Source organism: Triturus cristatus, chromosome 2_1 (genome assembly GCF_964204655.1).
Source record: "Triturus cristatus chromosome 2_1, aTriCri1.1, whole genome shotgun sequence".
NCBI lineage: Eukaryota > Metazoa > Chordata > Amphibia > Caudata > Salamandridae > Triturus > Triturus cristatus.
In genome coordinates, this window is record NC_140581.1 from 1003663844 (window position 1) to 1003685334 (window position 21491).

The window sequence follows — 21491 nt, forward strand, 5'->3', positions numbered from 1 at the left end:
TGTAGTAATAACGCTGGAGTCATCAGGTCTGTTTATTACTACACGACAGCTACAAGGTACCGGAGGACAGACGGGCATGAGATCCTCCGCTACCAACACCAGTTAAACTGCCACAACTCATATGTATACATTCCAAACCCCCACATCATGGCATTCCTGTAAGCAATCTCCACATTGCAAGATTTCAGATGCAGACTAAACATAACAAGGCCACATTAAGTCATACACTGAAACAGCACATTACCCTGCTGTGACAGACAGCAGTGGATTTGCCTAAACATTTGTTTCACTTTAAATTTCAGCAATTGACTCCTCTTAGGACATGACCCTCAACGGGATGTATCTCCTTATATGCCTATTCTCCTATTTTCTATTCACCCCACACACACTTCAAACTTGCTTAAAACTGTCCATGGCAGATAATGTTGGATTCCAATTCAAAACCGATGAAGAACCACAATAACCATCTCTCCCTTCACTTTACAAAAAATAATTTGCTGATTCTAAAGCAAGACTCTTTTAGAAGTCATCTCCTGTGTATCCCACACCACTCCATCAAATCAATGGAAAATGTTCTTAACTTGGTCAACTATGGTATTTGCAACCCTGATTCCCAATTAAACTACCCTTAGAGTAAACATTTGCATAATGGTCAGTTTCAGAATATATTGCATATTGAATTGAGTTTATTCAAGAATTCTTTTACCTCTAAGATTCCTGGGTTCTGCTCGTTGTCGATTATTGTCCCCATCTTCAAGAAAGGTGATCTGAATCTGTTGAAATGTTATTGCCCATATCTCTTATAGATAGCACAGTTAAAATGTTTAGTAGAATAATTTCTAAACGATTAAAAGATTGGTCTAGTCAGTATAATTTTTTATCTCCTTTCCAATATGGCTTCCGCCCTGGGCTGGGCACAGTGGAGCAGTGTCTAAATCTACAATTAATTATGGGTAAATACACAATTGCTAGACAAGGCCCACTGTACCAAGCATTTACGGATCTGTCCAAAGCTTTTGACTCAGTCAGTAGGACTAAGCTCTGGTTAAAGCTGCTGGATATGGGTGTTGAGGTCACTCTTGTGAATTTTATTTATATTTTGCACAAAAATGTATCTGCTAAGGTTCGATGTGGTCTTGCTGATGAAACCTCAGACACTTTCCTATTAGCCGAAGGGTGCCGCAGGGGTGCATTTTGGCACCTCTTCTTTTTATTTTATATATAAATAACTTACGCCCCCAATTGGGAGATGTTACTGAAGATATACCTAAAATTGCAAAAAGCTTGCTTCCGGCATTATTGTATGCTGATTATGCAGTTTTGATAGCTAGGACCCAGAGAGCCTTGTGAAGCTTAGTGGAAGCTTTTGTTTCTATCATAGGCAGTTTGAATCTATCTGAAAATTATGGGAAATCCCACATTACGGTTTGTGGGCCAGGGAAGAAAAATATGGCCACCCTAATAGCTAAGGGTAGGTCTATGAGCTGCGTAAGTAATTTTAACTATCTTGAGGTTACTTTTAATTCGGGTGGTTCCTGGCAGCCACAGCCTAATATCTCACGCTTTAAGCTGAGTAAGACTACTGGAGCCATCCTAAATCTCACACATTCAACCTTTAAGAGATCAATTTTACCTTTAAAAAAATCTATAATCATCAGCGTATCTCTGTGGCCGTGTATGGCGCTGTGATCTGGGGCTATCAAAATCCATCAGTTCTGCAGACCGAAGAAAACCAGATCTCCAGGTGACTTTTTAACCTTAAGCCCTCAAGCCCATGTTTTATCCTACACACTCAATTGAATTTATTGTACATTTCTGAAAGAATCAGGTTGGCCCGGCTCCTCCTATGGGTTGGTATATAGACCAACAGTTTAGTTTTAACAGGGAAGTAATTTTAGACTGCCTACAACTCGATAGATGTTTTTCCATCCCCTGGCTGAATGAATTATGTGTGTAGGTCTTTTAATGATATTGGTCTATTTAACCTTTTCCATGCACCTCTCCCTTTAGATAAATCGCTGGTGAAGAACAGATTTAGGTAGTTTGACTTAAATCAGCATTTAGATCGGAAGTGTACTAAAAGCTCTGTGAAAGATTATTTTATAACCTTGGCATAATTAGACCCAGTATTTTATCTCACCCTGGAAGTGACCAGATGGGAAATATCGCTCCTTTTCGGTTTTAGGGCGGGTACAGTCAGGAGACTATTATGATATTTATCAATGGAAACCTAGATTGCCTGCCTGCTCTTGTGACGGGACTTCTTCCCAGTCATTGCAGCATGCTTTGTTTTATTGGACATTTTATAGATTGTATTTTATTTAATTTCTTAAACCAATCGTAAAGGACCCCTTTATAAAGAAATGTAGCCAAGCTATGCCGTATTTACTGCTTTTCGGAAGCCAGGATGTGTGTTTTAGAGTATGTTCTTTTCTTAAATTAGCAGTAAACTGCAGGAAATAAATTGAGGGTTGTTAATTGGGTGAGGAAAGGAGTGTCCAATATTTGTTGAGTTGAGCGCCTAGTCCGGGGCTTGAATATACTGATATTTAAGATGCTGCACTTTATGATGAATGGTATAATATGTGGTTTCGAATTGGTTTTAATGATCTATTATCTAACAATTGCTTTGTATGAATTTGTTAATCTTTCATGGTTTGTTGTAAACCGAATAAAGATTGTTTAACAATTTTTTTTTTATTGGGTTGTTATGTGCCATAGCATTAACCCCGGCCTATTTTGCCATGTTCTATATTAGGGCAATTTTTAATTTGTTGGAAACTGATGCAAGATCAAATCAATTTTCTTAGAAATGCTCTTACTGTTTATATATGGCATTTCACGACCAGTTTATGCATTTTTTAACCATAAATTAACTTTTCCAATGTAAAAGCAAATGAAAACATTTAATTGACATAGAGAACCTGTAAAATAGTACATATTTGTGGAGGACAACAAGAATTTCCAAACAGTAAATAGGTCAAAAGAAGAAGAAGAAACAGGTTTCTCAAAGGTGTAAGAAGAAACAAAAACTCAAAACTTTATCAGGTCTATGGTTATTTTATTAATCCATTCTTCATACACTTCATCAAAGAGGGATGTCCTTCTGCCAATCGTGGTGAGGATAAGTCCTTTAAAATATGGTTTGTCTGAATAAGTTGAATTAGGACCCAGAGAGACTAAATACAGAAGATTTAGAAAAGGAAACCATCATATTACAAGCCACAAGGGCTTTCAGAAATTCCTTGATATGGAATAGTTTGCAAATCTAAAGCTCCCCGATAGAAGGAAGAGCATGGTGGACCTTACCTCAGATAGCCCCCTAGAATAAATTTTAAAAAGAAGCACTGGACTGACTGCATGTTTTAAGGGACTCCGGTGAATACCTGACACTGTTAAGGAAACTTGAATATCCACTGCCTTTCCCCAACATCCACAGTCCTGGACCCTTTTTCCAGTTAAGCCCTTCATGGCTTCGTAGTTAGTTTCACACTTTATGGATCCACATACATTACCATGGTATGTATTAACAGAGTGAACACAAAATTGCGTCTGGTCTTGTAAAGGGAATCGAAAAACAATATACAGTCAAGTCAATTGTTCTAGTCTACAGTAATGTACGCACCTGGCTATTAGGAGCACAAAAAGCAAGAAGAAAAAAAAGGTTATGTCATTATACACTGAAAACAGAAATGCACTGCATCCTACCTGTTCCACTGGAGCAGGAGGGGGAGGTTGCAGGGCATCGAGTGCCTCTTGTAGCTGTGCTTGCAGTTGGCTAATCTGTTGATCCTTTTGTAAGAGCTGATCCTTGAGTGAGGTGTGACTCTGCCTGAGTTGAGTCTCACTGGATTTCACTGCCTCGTAGCCAGCATTGAGTTCGTTGTAGAGCTGCATAGAAAAATAGATGAAAAAGCGTATCTTTTTAACAAAAGTATTGTGTCAGTGTCCAATTTGAATTTCTACAACACTGATTCGATTAAATGATCTGCATTTAATTAGTGCACTGTTTGTGAACTGGTCACTTTTTTCACAGTTGTAGCTTTTGGAAGCTCTTCTACTGTTAATCAGTGCATGCCTGTAAACGTAAAGAGGAATGAAAATTTTCCTAGCTAACGTAACGGAAAGTTTCCATTCTATTAAGGACTCGGAGGCGAGGATTAGGCTATTCTTTCTCCACTTTTATTGAATAGCAGCCATTTCAAAGTCAAAACTACTTTTCCCATTAAAAATAGGGAAAACAACAACAAAACAATAGAGTGTCTTTAGATAGAGTGTCTCATCCATTGCACCAATCAGGAGTCCCCAGGTAGCTGATAGTCCTCTGTCCCTGATTATGCTTCCTCTTTCGTTTCTCGGTCAGCCAGGAAAACCCGCATCAGGAGTCTTGTTTGTTTGAGTCCCCTGGAAATTAAAAGAAAGCGTGAGCGACAGTCATGGCTAAGGTTTAGCCATGAGGAGAAAAATTCCAAAGAATGTATAGAAGTACAATATCATTGAATCACCATTATATACCAGAAATAAACACCGTACTTACTGCAATACGAGGGAGGGAAGGTATGCAACGAAGTTGTACCCTGGGTGGTATAATCCTCGCCTCCGAGTCCTTAATAGAATTGAAACTTTCCGTTACGTTAGCTAGGAAATTTTTCATTCTATGTCAGGACCAGAGGCGAGGATTATGCTCGTTTAAAGCTTGCTCACAACCAAATGAGCCATGTCAATCACCGGTTTAAAGTAAAACCGTTTAAAGGTAGAGTCTGAAGACCAATCCGCAGCATTCAGGATGTCTTCCAGACGAGCTCCCAGGGTAAAAGCTTTAGAGGCCATAGCGCCTCTGGTAGAATGAGCACCAAACGCTCTTACATCAATGCCTGCTTCTTGCATTATCCATCGTACCCAACGGGCGATCGTGGGGGAAGACACCGCTTTGTGGGGCTTTTTAAGCGCCATGAGCAACTGGCGCTCCCCAGGCGGTCGGAACTCCTCTGTCATCTCTTCATAGGCTTTGAGACATGCAACAACACATAATTTCAGAGAATCCGGAAAAGCAGGGTAGGACACAGAAGTCGTACCGCATTTAGTGCGCCTACATACAATGAACGTCAACGCATCCGGGGAGAACATTCTTCCCAACACATCCAGGGCCCTGACGTCCGAAACCCGTCTGCAAGAAATCAGACACAGTAGCATGGCTAGCTTTGCCGACAGTTCCTTCCTGGAGGAGAAATCTATTCGGTTGCCAAGATTGGAAGAGATTCAGTACTCTGTTGACATCCCACAGCTGAGAGTAACGAGGTTCCGGGGGAAGCGAGAGGCGAATATCCCGAAGAAGACGACAAACTAAAGGATGCTCTCCAACCGGTGAACCATCGACTAAGGCATGACCGGCCGAAATTGCGGACCTGAAGGTATTGATGGTTCTGTAGGCGAGACCGTCCTCTACTAAAGAGGCCAGAAAATTCAAGATTGCAGACACATCAGCTGCCACGGGATTGAAACTCCGTCGCAGACACCAACGACACCACCTTCTCCAGGTGGACCGATAACGTTTAAGGGTGCTGTCTGCCCAGGCCTTGGATAAGAAGCTCTCAGCTGCTCCCGAAAGGCCTGGGATCATCCTTCGTCCCCTGTAATCCGCCATGCCATGAGAGCCAGGGAGCCCTGCTGTATCAACGGGTGAGGACACCCGTCCGGACTGAGAAGAAGATCTGGAAAGAGGGGGAGTAGGATTGGAGAATCCCAGGAAAGTTCCAGAAGAACCGGAAACCATACTTGCGACCTCCAAATCGGCGAAATGAGCACAATGCTCGCTTCTTGGCGACGAATCTGGGCGGAAACCCGAGTTATCATCGCAAACGGAGGAAAAGCGTAGCCCATCTCGGACCGCCAATCCTGGAGAAACGCGTCCGTCTGCTCCACCAGAGGGTCCGGCCTCCAACTGTAGAATCGGGGAAGCTGGTGATCTAGGCGAGAGGCAAAGAGGTCTATTGTGAAGGGACCCCAAAGAGTCTGGATGTCCGCAAACACCCCGTGTGTAATTTCCAGAGACTCAGATCGTGGAAATGGCGCAAGTGAAAGTCCGCCACTTGGTTGTCCTGTCCGGGAAGGTATTCCGCAGTGACTGAGATCTGTCGTTCCAGGCAGTACTGCCAAAAGTTCGCTGCTAGGTTCGAAAGAGCCCTCGAGCGAGTGCTTTCCAGATGATTGATATACTGGACAGCCGATATATTGTCCATCTTGAGAAGGACACACGAGTGAATCGAATCCTTGGTCCAGCATTTGATCGCGAACGATCCAGCTAGAAGTTCTAGACAGTTGATGTGTAATTGTTGCTCCGACGGAGACCACACACCCCCGTGGTGAAGTCGCCACACTTCGCGCCCCAGCCGGATCTGCTCGCGTCGGACTCGATAACGATGTCTGGCGCAGATCCAAAAATGGCCCGACCATTCCAGGCTTCCATGTTGGAAAGCCACCACTGCAGCTCTTCCCTGGCCTCCTGTGTCAGAATCACCTTGAGGGAGTACGGACGGCCTTTGCGGAGATGCGTCGCCTTGAGACGCTGAAGTGCTCTGTAATGGAGCGGGCCCGGGAAGATTGCTTGGATGGATGCCGACAGCAAGCCCACCACTCGTGCTAGTTGTCTGAGAGAAATCTGAGTCAGGGATACAGCCCTCCGAATCTCGTGGCGGATTTTCGTCATCTTGCGAACAGGAAGACTGAGAGTAGACTCTACTGAGTCTATTAGAAAACCGAGAAAAATCACTCTTTGAGAAGGGACCAGGGTGGACTTTACTTCGTTGATCACGAATCCTAGATTCTGAAGGAGGTCCACCGCGGTTTGTAGGTGCCGAGAAAGGGTCCGAGGATCCTTCGCCATTAGAAGGATGTCGTCTAAATAGACTATGAGCCTCATGCCCGATGCCCAAAGGCGTTCTATCGCCAACCTCAGAACCTTGGTGAAGCACCAGGGGGCGGAAGACAGGCCGAATGGGAGAGTGGTGAACTCGTAAGTCTTGTTGCGCCAAAGGAACTGCAGGAATCTGCGGTGGGGGGCAAAGATGGGAATCGCTAAATATGCGTCTTTGAGGTCGAGGCGCGCCATCCAGTCGCCTGGACGAAGAAGATCGCGAAGAAGATGGATCCCCTCCATCTTGAAGTAACGATAAACGAGCCATTCATTGAACTCGCGTAAGTTGATGACCGGACGCTGAACCCCATCCACCTTGTCTACAAGGAAGAGGTTGCTGAGGAAACCTCGGGAATGCTGTATGGTCTCTACTATTGCCCCTTTTTCTAGAAGAGAATGGACCTCCTGATCGACCAGGGCTGAATCTGCCTCGGAGAAACAGAGAGGGCGGGTAGGAGCGTGCTGGAAAGAAGTCCCCTGAAATTCTATGTGAAACCCTCTTACTGTTTGCAGAACCCAAGCATCTCCCGTGATGGAAGTCCACATTTGGAAAAAATGTGCCAGACGGCCCCCCACTCTTAGAAGGGAAGAAGGGAGAACACTCACCGGAAGAATTGGATCCGCCTCCTCCTCTGCCACCTCTGTTCTTGCCTCTGCGTCCACGGGTGGGGTAGAAGTTGCCAAAGCGGGCTTGATCCTGATATTGTCCTTGACTGGAGCCTTGCCCTCTGTTCTGATTAGGACGGCCGGACGAGCGGCCCCTACCTCGTCCGGCCAAACACCTTTCTGATGGAAGTTTGCGCTCTATCCAGGGAGGTAAAGGTATTAACGAACCACCCTAGCTCCTTAATAAAGGGGTCGCCAAAGAGGCCACCCTGAGCGACAAGTCCCGCCTCAGTGTCTGCCAGGTCCCCGAGTTTGGGGTCAACCTTGATCAGGAGTGACCTGCGTCGTTCCGTAGAGAGCGCACAGTTGGCGTTACCTAGGAACTCCACTACCCTCTGGGCCCAGGAGGAGAGGTGATCGGTGGAGATGAGAGAGCCCAAGGCCTTGGCCTCTTCGGCCATATCAAGGATTTTGGTGGCGGGCCCCAAGACATCCAGAAGTTTATCTTGACAGGCACGCCAGGACCTGTCGATACCTTTCTTAGGGTCTGTAACAAATTTTTGTAAAAAGGTAGCCATTCTGGGATCGATTTCAGGAGTGGCGACTACCTTCCCTTCCAAGGAGGGACGGGGGCACTCTGCCCTGAGGCGACTACGAGTTGCCGGCTCCAGAGGCCATCGTATCCGACTAGCCACGTACTGCGCGACCTTCTCGGAAGGGGCCCAGTCAGAGGAACGTGGGTGCAGGACTTCGTCCGGGTCGAGCATGTCCGCACACAAATTTGGCACACTAGAGGCTGGCGCTGATTTAGAAGGCAGCCAGGGACGGGACTGTTCAGGAGAGGCGTCCGTGTCCCCAGGGTCCCCGTCCACCGAAGTAGAGGGGGTTGAACTTGCAAGAAAGGTCTGCTTAAGGCGGCTGAAAGAATCAGAATCCACCCCCGCCTCCTTAATACGTTTGGCCGGAGGTTGGTGCACGTCCAAGGCTGGACTGCTAGGGGAAAGGCCTTTGGAGGAAGCTTGTGCGGCTCTGGCTAGCTTTTTGCAAGCCTGGTCAATTTTCCGGGACAGTCGCTCCTCCAGGGGGGTCATGGCCTGCTCTACCGCCTTATGGATTGAGTCATCCACCGCTTCATAGAAGTCATCATCCCATGGAAGGGCCGCAAGGGGATCCTCTTCCCATTGATCGTCTTGATAGACCTCATCATGATAAGTCTCCATGGAGGTAAGTAAAATTACAGGTAGGTGATGACTAAGGCAGTAATAACTAGGTGGTAAACCTGCAATGAATAAGGGCTGGGTGTCAGCCTGTAATAGGTGCGGGCAGCGCTCGCAATTATAGGCTCAAAGCCTGGGATCCAAACAGCCCTGGTGCCAATATATAAATAATTAATCGGGCAGTCTGCCAGCCAAAGGATCCCCGCAGCAATAATCTGCTTTACAGACTCCAAAGAGTGTTTTTGGCCTAAGTAATACCGACCCCAGGCAGTGAAACGCTGCCAATAGACTGCTTAATAGCAGTTACAGACCCGTGAAAACAGGCGTTCAATGGGCCGTGCAGTGAAAGTGAAGAAATTAGTGCCAAAAGGCAAATTGTACCGACCCTCGTCAGGGGCGTCAGGCACACAAGACGAGGCTCTCGCGGCGCCGCAGCCTGGGATCCGACACTCTGAAGAATGCGCGGAATCCCAGGCGCGCGCCGCGTCAGAGAGGCTCTTAAGCGCCCTCTAGCGGCGACGAACAACATCGCAAACCAGGCACCAATGTACGGCCACTAGGGAGCAGGGAGACTCCCACGGCCGGAGCGAGGTGCTGAGTAGCGGCGCCTCGCAGCGGAATCACCCCTGAGAAAAAGACCTGTATAACGGGAGAAAAAACGGGCGCCGCGCGTCCAAAAGTGAAAACATGGCGCGCGCGCTTCTCTTGAAAGACAACAGTCAACGGGCAGCCTAACAAAGCATTAAATCAACAGTTAATACAAACACTGAAAAGATACCAATCTAGGTAATAACCATACAAGTAACAATGTAGGTGATAATAGTCTATAAGCAATATGTTAATTTAATAACACAGTACTACAAGAAAAAATTGACTTATCTTGGCTGCAAGCAGCGAAGAAAGAGGAAGCATAATCAGGGACAGAGGACTATCAGCTACCTGGGGACTCCTGATTGGTGCAATGGATGAGACACTCTATCTAAAGACACTATTGTTTTGTTGTTGTTTTCCCTATTGTTCATGGGAAAAGTAGTTTTGACTTTGAAATGGCTGCTATTCAATAAAAGTGGAGAAAGAATAGCATAATCCTCGCCTCCGGTCCTGACATAGAATTCGAAACCCTTAATGACTTCACAATTAATTTTAAGGGTGTACATAAAAGTTCATCCCATAACTGACAGATAGCATCGCTGTTATTCAGCTGAATAACATCAGGATACAATATATTTCTTGTGAAACAACTTATGATAAATAATTCCTGAATTTAGAAATGGGTACTTATAGGTAATCTCGAGTGTGAACTCACTATTTCAGGCAAACGAGGCTCAGCCACCTTATTTTTAAAAGCACAATCACGTAAGATGCAAAATCAAGTAAATCTGAAGTTACAAATGTTGGAGACTAGTATGATATCTGCAGTTTGCGCCTGAGCAGCAGACTGACTTTGTTTGCACTTTTCCGAAACTAAGTCATGGGTCAGACACATCAAATCCCAATGTTCACAGCCTGTAAGGCCACAGAACTATCAGTGGTTAACACAACTTAAATAACCACGTCTTGATTGACGCAAACTTCTACATTCCTAATCTATGAACCTCTGCGCCCCTCACACATTGCCACAATACTTTAAGGTCTCCATTAGTTCACCTTTTCCCCATCTAATGCATCACACCCTCTTGCCACTAACCTTTCTAAGCCCTGAACATAACACCCACAGCCCATATACCATCATGAATCTCCTGTTGTAATCATGACAAATATACCAACCTCCCTGTACCAGCTTCCCTTTCATCACACTCTTGAGTAGCATTGTATAGGTTTCCCCAGTTCACTCGCTCTGCTTTTTACAAACACTACACCCTCCTCACCACCATAGCAAACAAAGCTCCCTCTTCCATAGCCAAGTTAGGAGGAGAGATCAAGCCAGTATCTGAGGAGGTGTCCAGGGATATGTTCTTATGTGAGGAAGACAAAGAAATCGCCATGTTTTGGGGAAGCAAATGTTGAAAACTTACAAATGTATTATTCAGAGCTTTGCCCTGGTCAGCCATTGAGGGCGATGGCGGTCTGGAATCCAGCGACAGAAATCTAATATGTAGAGATTAAAAAGATACTGTACGGATGTTTCCATACAGTCCACAGATGATGTGAGTGACCAAAAGACTATACCTTGCAGCTGCTTTCCTAATGTAAAAAATGTACTGCACCTAGTTTAACACCTGTGGGCACCCTAACCAAACACAACCATACTTGTGTGGTACCCACGGGTTCAGAAGACCTGCAGAACAAAAGCAGGGGTCAAGTCTTGGCAGGTATAGGTTCCTGAATTATGGACTCATTAGTGTTCAACTGACCAGCCAATCAGGAAAATTGAGGTGTGCAACAGTAGATTTTTTATGTTGTATGGAATTAGAAAATATATAGATTATATACCTTCCATATGGTCATAAGCATGTCTGGGGATGTCGGTGAATTTTACGGTATGGCTGCGCGGCCATGCCATGTAATACACTGGCAAAAACTACCTTGGGTCCAGTCAGGCTTGTTTGTAAAACCTTAAGCTCAACCCTGGGTAGCTGTGGCTGCGAGTAGAAAAGTTTAAACAAAGGAACTAGTGTAAGGCATTTAACAGTACCAAACAACAAAATAAGAGAGCCACACAACACGAAAGAAGTCAGATACCAATTTATTTAAAATGTATTATATATTTTTTTATTAAAACAGATTTTATTTGTCAAACATCACATATGATGCAGATCTCTGTGACCCAGAGACAACTGCCGCATGTAAGATACAGAAATTGAATTTGACAATTTTTCATACAAATGCAGGAGAATATGAAAGGCAATACAAATAAAATCAAACCCTCAAAACAACCATCCCCCCAGCGCACTGTCCTCTTATTCTAGAGCAGATTATCACTGATTCGAACTGTCACTGATCAACATACGAGACCATCAACCACGAAACCAATTCCAATTCCATTAGCCTTTATTCGATTTGACAAAATCATAAAAGACACAAACATAAATCAAAACATTGCATATAGAAGCACGTTAAAATTGTTAAGTTCATCAATAAATAAGTTAAAAAATTGATTCTAAAAAAGCATTAAACTAATCGAGCTAACAACAAATTTAACAATATATAATTAATAAACCCCCATCGACTACAGCATTGTAAAAACGTTTTACAGAGTTTCACACTAGGCAACAGCGATGTGGGTTGCATGAGGAGGAATTATCTGTGGTTTGCTAGAGGCTTTCGTCCTCAGATTCCATGCCCATCCCAAAAATTTTGCTAATGGGATAGAAATGGTTGGAGAAGTGCTGGTGCATAGAATTCTTAAAGCAATGGCACTGCTCGTGGTACCCAGGTTCCTACACAATGGTGACAACCACACTCGCCTAGGAACAGCTAATGCTGGACAGACGAACAGTAGATGGGCAATAGATTCTACATGTACCCCACAAGCAGGACAGATCTCTTCATTTGCACTAGACCATCTGCCTGTAAGAGACTTAATTGGAAGAGAACCTGCTCGCAGCTGAAAATACAGCTTCCTGTCTCTAGGCTTTGTGATCAGGTCCCAGTAGGGTTCAAAGGCGGGTGTGAACTTCGCCTCTAGATAACGACCAGCCATCCCGTTAGGATTTACACAACTCCACACCTGGTGGTTAACCCGCTCCCAATAAATAGCTTTCATAACTTTCTTTGGGGGAAACTGCGCAGTTGTAGGGTCACTCCATAGCCCCGCCATGCCCATGACTGTTAAGGTCTGGCGGAGCTGCCTCAGCCATTCAATTTTATGAAAGACATCTAGATCTATAACATCAATAATCCCTTTGGCGTACAAGGAGAGCTCGGGAGTAGTCCAGAGCCTTCGCCAGTATAAAATCGGGCGTAATCTGGCGATGTCTGCAACGGCATTCCTGCCAAGCTCATACCTTACAGGGACCATAGGTGAACTCTGCGGGAGGCTTGTTATGCTACGGAGAAAAGAGTTTTCTGCTGTTAGGGGAACCAGCCGACTTAACCCCCATAATTCTGCCCCGTACAAAGCTGAACCCAGGGCCTTTGCCTCGTAAACTTGAAGTACAGGTTTAACGGGCTTAGTAAAAGACTTTTTATGTTCTCTTATCAGGGTTCCTGAGATTTGCCTAAGCTTCAGGGCAGCGACCTCAATGTGCTTATCCCACTTGCTGGTACTAGTTATGTGTATACCCAAGTAAACAAAGTTGGAAACCATTTCTACTTGTTGCCCATCCAGGAAAAACTTACTCACTCTACGATTTGGATGCGGATTGAAGGCCATGAGTTTAGTCTTGGCCACGTTTACCTCCAAACCATGGCCAAGACAAAATTCCTCAAAGACTTTTAATGCTCTCTGCAAGCCATTTGGAGTTTTTGATACGATTAACGTATCATCCGCAAACATTAATATCGGAGTAGTAACTCCAGCAAGTTTTGGGGCATCAATAGTGGCATTGAGCATAGCTTGGGCAATCCCATTAATATATAAGGAAAAAAGGGTTGGAGCCATGGTGCAGCCTTGCCGCACACCCCGCTCGACCGGAAACTCTGGGGTGACTTCACCTGTTCCTCCCCACTGGATCCTAGCAAAATTAGACTCATGGAGCCTCTTTATCATTGTCAAGATTTCTACCGGGAGTCCTAATTTATTGAGGACAACCCATAGCCGATGACGAGGGACAAGGTCAAAGGCAGCTCGCAGATCCACAAATGCTACGTAGAGACTGCCTTTCCCCAGAGTAACCACTTTCCAGTGGAGTTGCACAAATCTAAAGACCTGATCCAGTGTGCTGGTTGACTTACAAAAACCAGCTTGAAGGGGGGAGAGAATAATATTATCATCAGCCCACGCTAACACCTGGTTCAATAACATCCTCCCAATGACCTTCTGAATTGTGTCAATTAAACCGATTGGTCTATAATTCCCAGGGAGGGTTCTGTCACCCTTTTTAAACACGGGAATTATAACAGCCCCCCCCCCAGGATTTAGGAACTGGAGCACCAACAGCAATTGCATTTGCCAAAAGGGTAATGTATTCGCTCCAGGGTTTTTTGTTACCAAGGAAAAGATCAGATGGAATCCCATCAAGACCTGGAGCTCGCCCAGCTGCTACAGATCCCAGAGCCATTAGGGTGTCTTTAATGCAAAAAGGGCCACAAGAGAAGAAAACAAGGGATATTTCCCCTGTAGGGTTTGTCTGGGGGTCACATGCATATTGGGGCCTGAAGTAATTTACCCAGTCATCTTGTGAGACATGATTTGTTGGTCTATCTGGCAACCCTCCCCTGCCCCACTTGATGATGTTCCAAAATAATCGTGAGTCCCTGGCATCACTAGCATCTTTCAAGTCTGTCCAATATTGCTCGTCCCAATTCTTTTTGGCCAAAGCTATGCATTTCTTATATAATTGGCGAGCTTCCCTCACATGACCAATACTGCCACTGGAGAGGGCTGTGATTAGGTTAGTTCTGGCACTTTTACAATCAGCGTCATACCACCGCAAGCGTTTAGAGGGTGGTCGACTACCTCTCCTGGTTGGTTTAAGAAAAAACTGGCGTAGTTCCTCGAAGAAAATTTCGTGGTGGCCGGTGGCTGCCATAACACCTTGGTCGGAGAGCCTGCAACTTTCAAGCTCCACAACAACTTCGGACGGCAATATATTAATGCTATCAATTGCCTTTTCGTTAGACCTAACCGCACTCCACTTAAGCCTGCGCATGTCGTTAGAGGGAAATACCTCCGGTGGGGTAGATGACGCCACTGCTGGTTCTGCATTGCTACTTTTCCACCAGCGATGCGTTACACATAAAGGGTTATGGTCACTTTCTGGTCTGGGTACTACAACCATGTCTTTTACAGATTGCCATAACCTCATGCTGCAAAGTACGTAATCGATTCTACTCCTGTATCGGCCATTATCAAAGGTGTAGGCCCCTTCCTTATCCCCAGGGGTTCTTCCATTCAAAGCCCTCAAGCCTCTTTCATAACAGAGGGCGTTGTACTGCACTGCTGCCTCGGACCAACATTTTATTGGGTCCATATCAAGGCCAGGGATACCCCATAATTGATCTTCTTCAGGGTCAAGTCCCCAGCAGGAATCTGAACTTAAGAGTGGTTCGAAAGTTACATTCAGATCCCCTGCAGCAAGCACTCCCCTCTCACTTGAGTGCTGTGCGATAAGGGAATCCAGTGCAACCAGAGTCCTGGACTTCGTCCCATTAGTCCCCCTCAGGTACAAATTATAGATGTCCACGTCACCCAATGGGCCCGCGGATAGTCTGACCAATTGAATGTCAGGGGAGCCTGTGTTGATTTCATTGACCACCAAGAATAATTCTTGGCGAGCCCATATTGTTAACCCACCCATCGGACGCCCTTTGGGTCCCTTAGATGCAGGAACATGAAAATTCAGAAAACCTTGGAGAAACTGCGGCTCGCAGGACCAAGTCTTGAGGAAAATAAAATATCATGAGGCCTATGTGTCCCCCCACACTCATGTGCACATACATGTCACCTACGTATTTCCCCTCCATGGCCTGTCTATCATGATGCCCATGCTATAACGTGGCCTGCCATAATCCAGTCTCCCATGAGAGAAAACGACAAATCTGCTCTGAGGCCTACACGTTCTGCATCATGTTTTCCTGCATTTCCATTATTGTGGCCCAGCCAGAGCCGAAAAAAGGCTTCAGGCCTCAGAACGCTCTGAAAGCTGTAGCTGCGTATCCTTGGCCTTGCACACTTGGGCCTCAGCCAAAGGGGCCCTGTCCGAGACAGTATTGAGCACGGTTATCTGCTTACTCCTACCGAAACCACATTCCTGCCTGGAGAAGGAGGGATAAACATGACATCTGCAAAGGAGAAGCCTAGCCTTTCTGTCTCTTTTTGTGTGATTACAAAGCTCACGTCAGTGAAAAGCCCATAGCCCCCGTGCAAGACTTCAGCAGTAAACGAAGAAATAAATGCCACATTGGCCCTTGGTGATGGGCAACCTATGTCACGAATCAGTCCCTGCTCCAAACTTTAGATATCAGACAATACGAGATGTGCTGGTCACCCTGACACTGAAGGTCTCACTTCTAGACTACAGACTCCCCGGTTGCATAGCAACCCTTTACACGTCATCCTCGAGTTGAGCACAAGTAAGACAAAGTTCCAGTAAAGTTCCAGCTGATCACGCAACCCCGTCTAGGCATCCACCCACCTATGACACTTACCTGTTATCATCAAGTGGACGCCCACCTTCACGCCTACTTACACGCCCACATGCTCTTATCTCATTCTCTCTTGCTCCGCCTGAAGCGCTCTTGCTTACGTATATTATTACAAACATATATATACTGTACTCTGTGAATAAAGTTTGAGAATACCTTTTTGAGAACCCTGGTCCTGATCCCTTGTGGTGATGGAACTTTTCTCCCTATAACTCGAGTTATTGGAATAAAGCTCTTTTTGAACCTGATACCACAGACTCAGCCTCTTGCTTTATGCATGATCTTATTGATATTATGAAATTATGAGAGCGTAATATTTTATTTACGACATAATGGCGCCCGAATAGGGACTGATCTCCTTCCCCATGCGCCGGAGATGAAGGTCCAGTTTTGCCCCCTTCCACAGCCGTGACGGACTTCGAGTGTACACGACGCGGGTTTTCCCGCCAACTCCCTCAGGCCAACGAAGGAGACGGACTGCGACCAGGCATCCATACGAGGCGGTGAGGATTGCGGATCGTCCCGACCCAGAGCCCACCTGCGAGAGAGCTGTGTCCGAGGTTTCAAGAGATCCACCTAAGATACGCCATTCCCTGCGCAGCGTCGAGTTTCCGAGGCCTTCAAGTTCAAGTACAAGTTCTGCTTCCCGGTGAGTTTCTCATGGGGGTTGCAATCATGACGGGTTCATTTAATGAACACGGTAAAGACGTGTCTCACTTGTGAGACCGGTATGTTCAAGTGCATGCGTTCAAGAATTAATGTTTCCAGATTTAGAGGCCAAGTTTTCAGGTGCACCGATATAACCGTATGAATGTTATCATCTTAAGTTAGGTTCAGTTAGGTTTGAATGTGTCAGGTTTGTGTGTAAGTTTGCTGCATTGTGATTTTTGTTTTTTGTTTTTTGTGTGTTCATTGTGATTTTTGTTTTCGGTTACATTCCAACATGCCGTTATTTTCGAAACTGCGTAAGATAGGTACCAGGAAAGGTGTACAAGAGGAACCAGTTAACATTCCACCTAGAGACACACCTGGACATTTCATGTACTGTAAGCATGGTTTAGATGCCGTGTTGTTTTTAGAACTTTGGGTGGATTACACGAAGGATTTAGAGACAAAGTATAAATGGCCCATTACGGGAACGTGGGATGCGGAATGCATCATGAAGGTAGAGGAAGAGATACGGAAGAGAAAATCTAGACCTGCTCAGAAGGATGCCATTGAGTTATGGCGCAAGGAATCTCATAGAAGAACAGAGAAAGAGTTCCACAAAGCAGAGAGAAGTAGACAGGAGTCCGAAAAAGCAAAGGAAGAAAAATTACAGGAAGAAGGGGAGCGGGTAAAAAGAGAGCAGGCTGAAAGAGAAAGAAATACTGCCGTTGCTGATATTTATCCCGTCCTTTCAGAGGAACTAGCAAAAGTGGCCCCAGTAGAAAAATGAGTTAGAGTGCCACCGCCAATACCCCGAAAAATAAAACAAACAGCATCCGACACGTTCATTAACAACTACCTAGAGGAACCCCCACCATCATACGTGGACGGAATTTTCCCTGCACCCCCAACACAAGAACAGCTCCAGGAGCTAGAGGACGGCGGGGAGGGAGGATCCGGGGCAACATCAGGAGGGGGACCGACAGTAAAAGTAGCAATCTCCGAATGTATATATGACCCAGATCCAGGAAAGGGCAGAATGCTCGTGTTTTCATTACGGCTTAGACGAGCAGTCGCAGATTTGGAAAAATTGCCAGATATGGATAGACATCTAAAGAAAATGTACACGTTCATAAGAACAGGGGAAGGTCCTGAATGTATAGCAGAAGCCGTACAAAATAGAAAGGTAATTATTAAGAACTATATCCTTCGCTTCCTAATTAATTGTCTGATCAGAGAAAAAGACGAAGGTGATGGTGATGTAGACCGTTGTTATACTGGTTGGAGTGATCGCATAGATGCCAATCAGCATGATAAATCAGGCCAAACAGACAACATGTTGACCAAAATCCGGAAGGCAATAATAGCGTCACACAAAGGAGGCCCGAACGAAACAGCTGAGTTACCTTCTGATGACGAAGCAGGGGACACAGACAGAATACATTATGTGGGCCGTGCCCGGCGATTCGAAAGGCCCAAGGGCCTCAATCACCGTAAACAGGGAACTGCCATAAAAGAAAGATATTCCCTTGAAAGTTTGTTCCAGATCACCGAAAAAGCGGTGAATAAATGGCTGGGTAACGATCAGCCCCTCACCCCGACCGAAAATGAATTAGCACGATCAGCTACTCTGTGGATATCCCAATATGATACATACAATAATGATATCGTGGCCCAAACGTTCCTGAGCCTCCCACCAAACGAACAGCGCATAGCTGGTGTTTACATGGTCCAACATTTGATCACGCTATATGAGAGTCAATATTCTGGTCCTGGTCTGTTGTATAAATTGCTGGACGACATAATACTAGACAGAGGGATGAACATGGGTACTGAACTGATTAATGTCATTCTGGATCAGCGACACAAGTATATAGTATACGTGACTAGATCCCTGCTTCCCGCTCCACCCCAGGTTAAGGAACAGTCGTACGACAAGCTGAACCCCCTACGAGAGGTTCATCCTGTAAAGGATGCAAACAATGAACTGCAACGGGTGTATGTCTACACCCCCTTGTCAAAATTAGAGATACTGTAAATGAAGAAAATGTTACCATCCCATGATAAAGACCCGGGGGGTTTTCACCGAGAACTAAAGGACATTCTTCGTCTAGGAGAATATACATATGCTGACATTCTAAAGTTATTAAAAGTACTATTGCCCGCTGGTATTTACGAGAAATTGAAAGGACAGGACTGGGAGGTAGGAGACAAAAGACTCAGTTGGGATATACTGGAAAGAGAGGAGGCAGGAAGGGGCCCGGGGGTTGGTCTGGGTCCTCGAGCTAAAGACCTACCTGAACTCCTTGTACAGGTTTTGCCCAGATTACTAATCACCAAGAAGGAAGACTGGGATGCTATTTCGGCCTGTAAACATAAACCAGACGAAGACACTAGCGATTTTTACTCTAGGTTCGAGAAATGTTTCACTATCAATAGTGGTCTTAAGCCCGGTAGTGATTCATATCCCCATCTTTATGTGAGCAAACTAGTAGAAAATTCCCTACCAGACGTGAAGTATAGGGTACTAAAGGTTGAGAGTACTTGGCAAGCAAACAGCCCTTCACAAATGTTACAGATGTTACAATACCACCAGAACAGAATTAGAGAGGAACACAAACAGGATAAGAGACGCATGAGAGACACAAAGATGAAGATGCTGGTGGCCCAATCAACACCGGCAAACACAAACACGAACAAGAATAGCACGAAACAAAATACTGGGACCTGTAATTATTGCAAGAAGCCAGGTCACTTCGTAAATGAATGTGCGGTCCTGAAACACAATATAGCGATAGGTAAAACTAAGCCACGATCTTACCCTCCCAAAGAAAATAACACACATCAGACATCAGACACCTTTCCACCACCGCCGCCGCCTGTCCATGCACCTGCACCAGCCCACGCCACAGCACAAATGTATGAGCACGCTCAGACTAACTATCCAGAATACCAAGCATATTCGTGAAAAAGCCCAGAGAGGGAATTCGACTTGCCCCTTATTCCAGTTCCTGTGGACCAAGCGGGTCCCTATGTGCATGCACGTTTACTAGGACAGAATAAAAAGTTTTTGATTGACACCGGGGCAAGTAGAACTACCATCAGTCATTCTGAGGTTCCAGGGCTACCCCTCTCGGGCTCAAAAAGTGTATCCCTGGGTTTTTCAGGAAGGCCTATTATCAATGAGGTTTCAGAACCAGTCTCTTTAGGAGTCGGTCCACTAATACATACAACAGACTTACTGCTTACTAAATCATGTCCAGAAAACCTACTTGGCATAAAAACATTAAAGGAACTGGGAGCAGTTATCTGTTGCTCGCCAGAAGGAGTGCGACTGTATTTACGTGATTTCAAGGGACATTTTGTCATGAAAGACGTTGACATCAGGCTTCAAAATGTACCACAGCACCTATGGGCACAAGGCCCGACTGACGTAGGTTTCATGAACATTACACCATACCAGGTCACCCTCAAGGAAGGAGTGGTGCTGCCGCGGATTCGACAATATAAAATTCCTCCTGAAGCTGAAGTAGGGTTGCTGAAAATTATCGATGAACTCATTGCACAGGGGGTGGTGATGGAGACAGAGTCAAACATATGTAATTCACCTGTTCTTCCTATTCTTAAAAGAACTGATCCCAATGCACCACCTGTCTATAGATTAGTTGTGGACCTGCGAGAATTAAACAAATGTGTGGTGCCACAGTACCCTGTGGTCCCGGACATTTCTTCATTATTGACTGCCATTGATGCGAAGGCTACGTTCTTTACAGTTATTGATCTAAAGAACGCCTTTTTCAGTATCCCAATACATCCGGACAGCCAATATCTTTTCGGTTTCAGTTTAAAAGGCCGCAGCTTCAGATTCACAAGAGCACCACAGGGCTTCACGGAAAGCCCTAGCATCTACAGTCAGGCGCTCAAAAGACAACTAGACAGTATTCATATGCCTACCACTACAGCACTGATACAGTATGTAGATGACATTCTCATTACCGCACGATCGGAAACTGACTGTGAAAGTGCATCACTCACTGTTTTACATTTCCTGGCTGACAAGGGGCACAAAGTGTCCCCTTCGAAGTTACAATTCTGTGAACAGCAAGTGGCGTACCTTGGGCACTTGCTATCCAAGGAGGGTAGGCGACTAACACCAGAACGTATTCAATTGATTTCTGGTCTTTCACAGCCCAAGACACAAAAGGAGGTACGTGCATTCATTGGCCTCACTTCATATTGCAGGCAGTGGATTCCCCAGTATGCTCACATAGCCAAGCCCCTAATACAATTGACGACACAGGAGGTAGCTTCTACTAAAGTCCTCCCTTGGACACAAGAACACACTGTGGCATTTGAAGAATTAAAAAGAGCTTTATGTCAAGCACCAGTTTTAGCAATCCCTGATTACAACAAATCTTTTATGCTTTTTGTGACAGAGCGGGATGGAACAGCACTATCTGTCCTCACACAAGATCATGCAGGAAAACACAAGCCCTGCGCTTATTTTTCTAGTACATTGGACCCAGTAGCACAGGCTTTGCCTGCGTGCCTAAAATCTGTTGCAGCAACAGCCCTAGCCATAAGACAAAGTGACTCGATAGTGCTGGGCCACCCCCTGACAGTACAAGTACCACACGCAGTAGAGGTTCTCTTGAACCGAACACAAACACAACACCTGACTGTAGCGAGACTGACAGGTTATGAGCTGACGTTATTTCAACCACACATAGAGATCAGACGATGCAACATACTGAATCCTGCTACTCTTTTGCCCTCCAGTACAGAAAACGTTTCCCCACACGACTGTGTTGAAGTAATACATACCGTGACGAAACCAAGACAAGACTTGACAGATGTTG

General features: G+C 45.3%; 1 protein-coding gene across 1 annotated transcript in view; it reads right to left on the minus strand.

The window, feature by feature from the left end:
- CNTLN (centlein) overlaps positions 1–21491 on the minus strand; it is a 1182709-nt gene that overhangs the window by 767230 nt on the left and 393988 nt on the right. The window contains exon 9 of the mRNA XM_085634784.1: positions 3709–3891. Coding sequence (XP_085490910.1) covers positions 3709–3891 — 183 coding nt within the window. The remainder of the gene's footprint in view (positions 1–3708; positions 3892–21491) is intronic.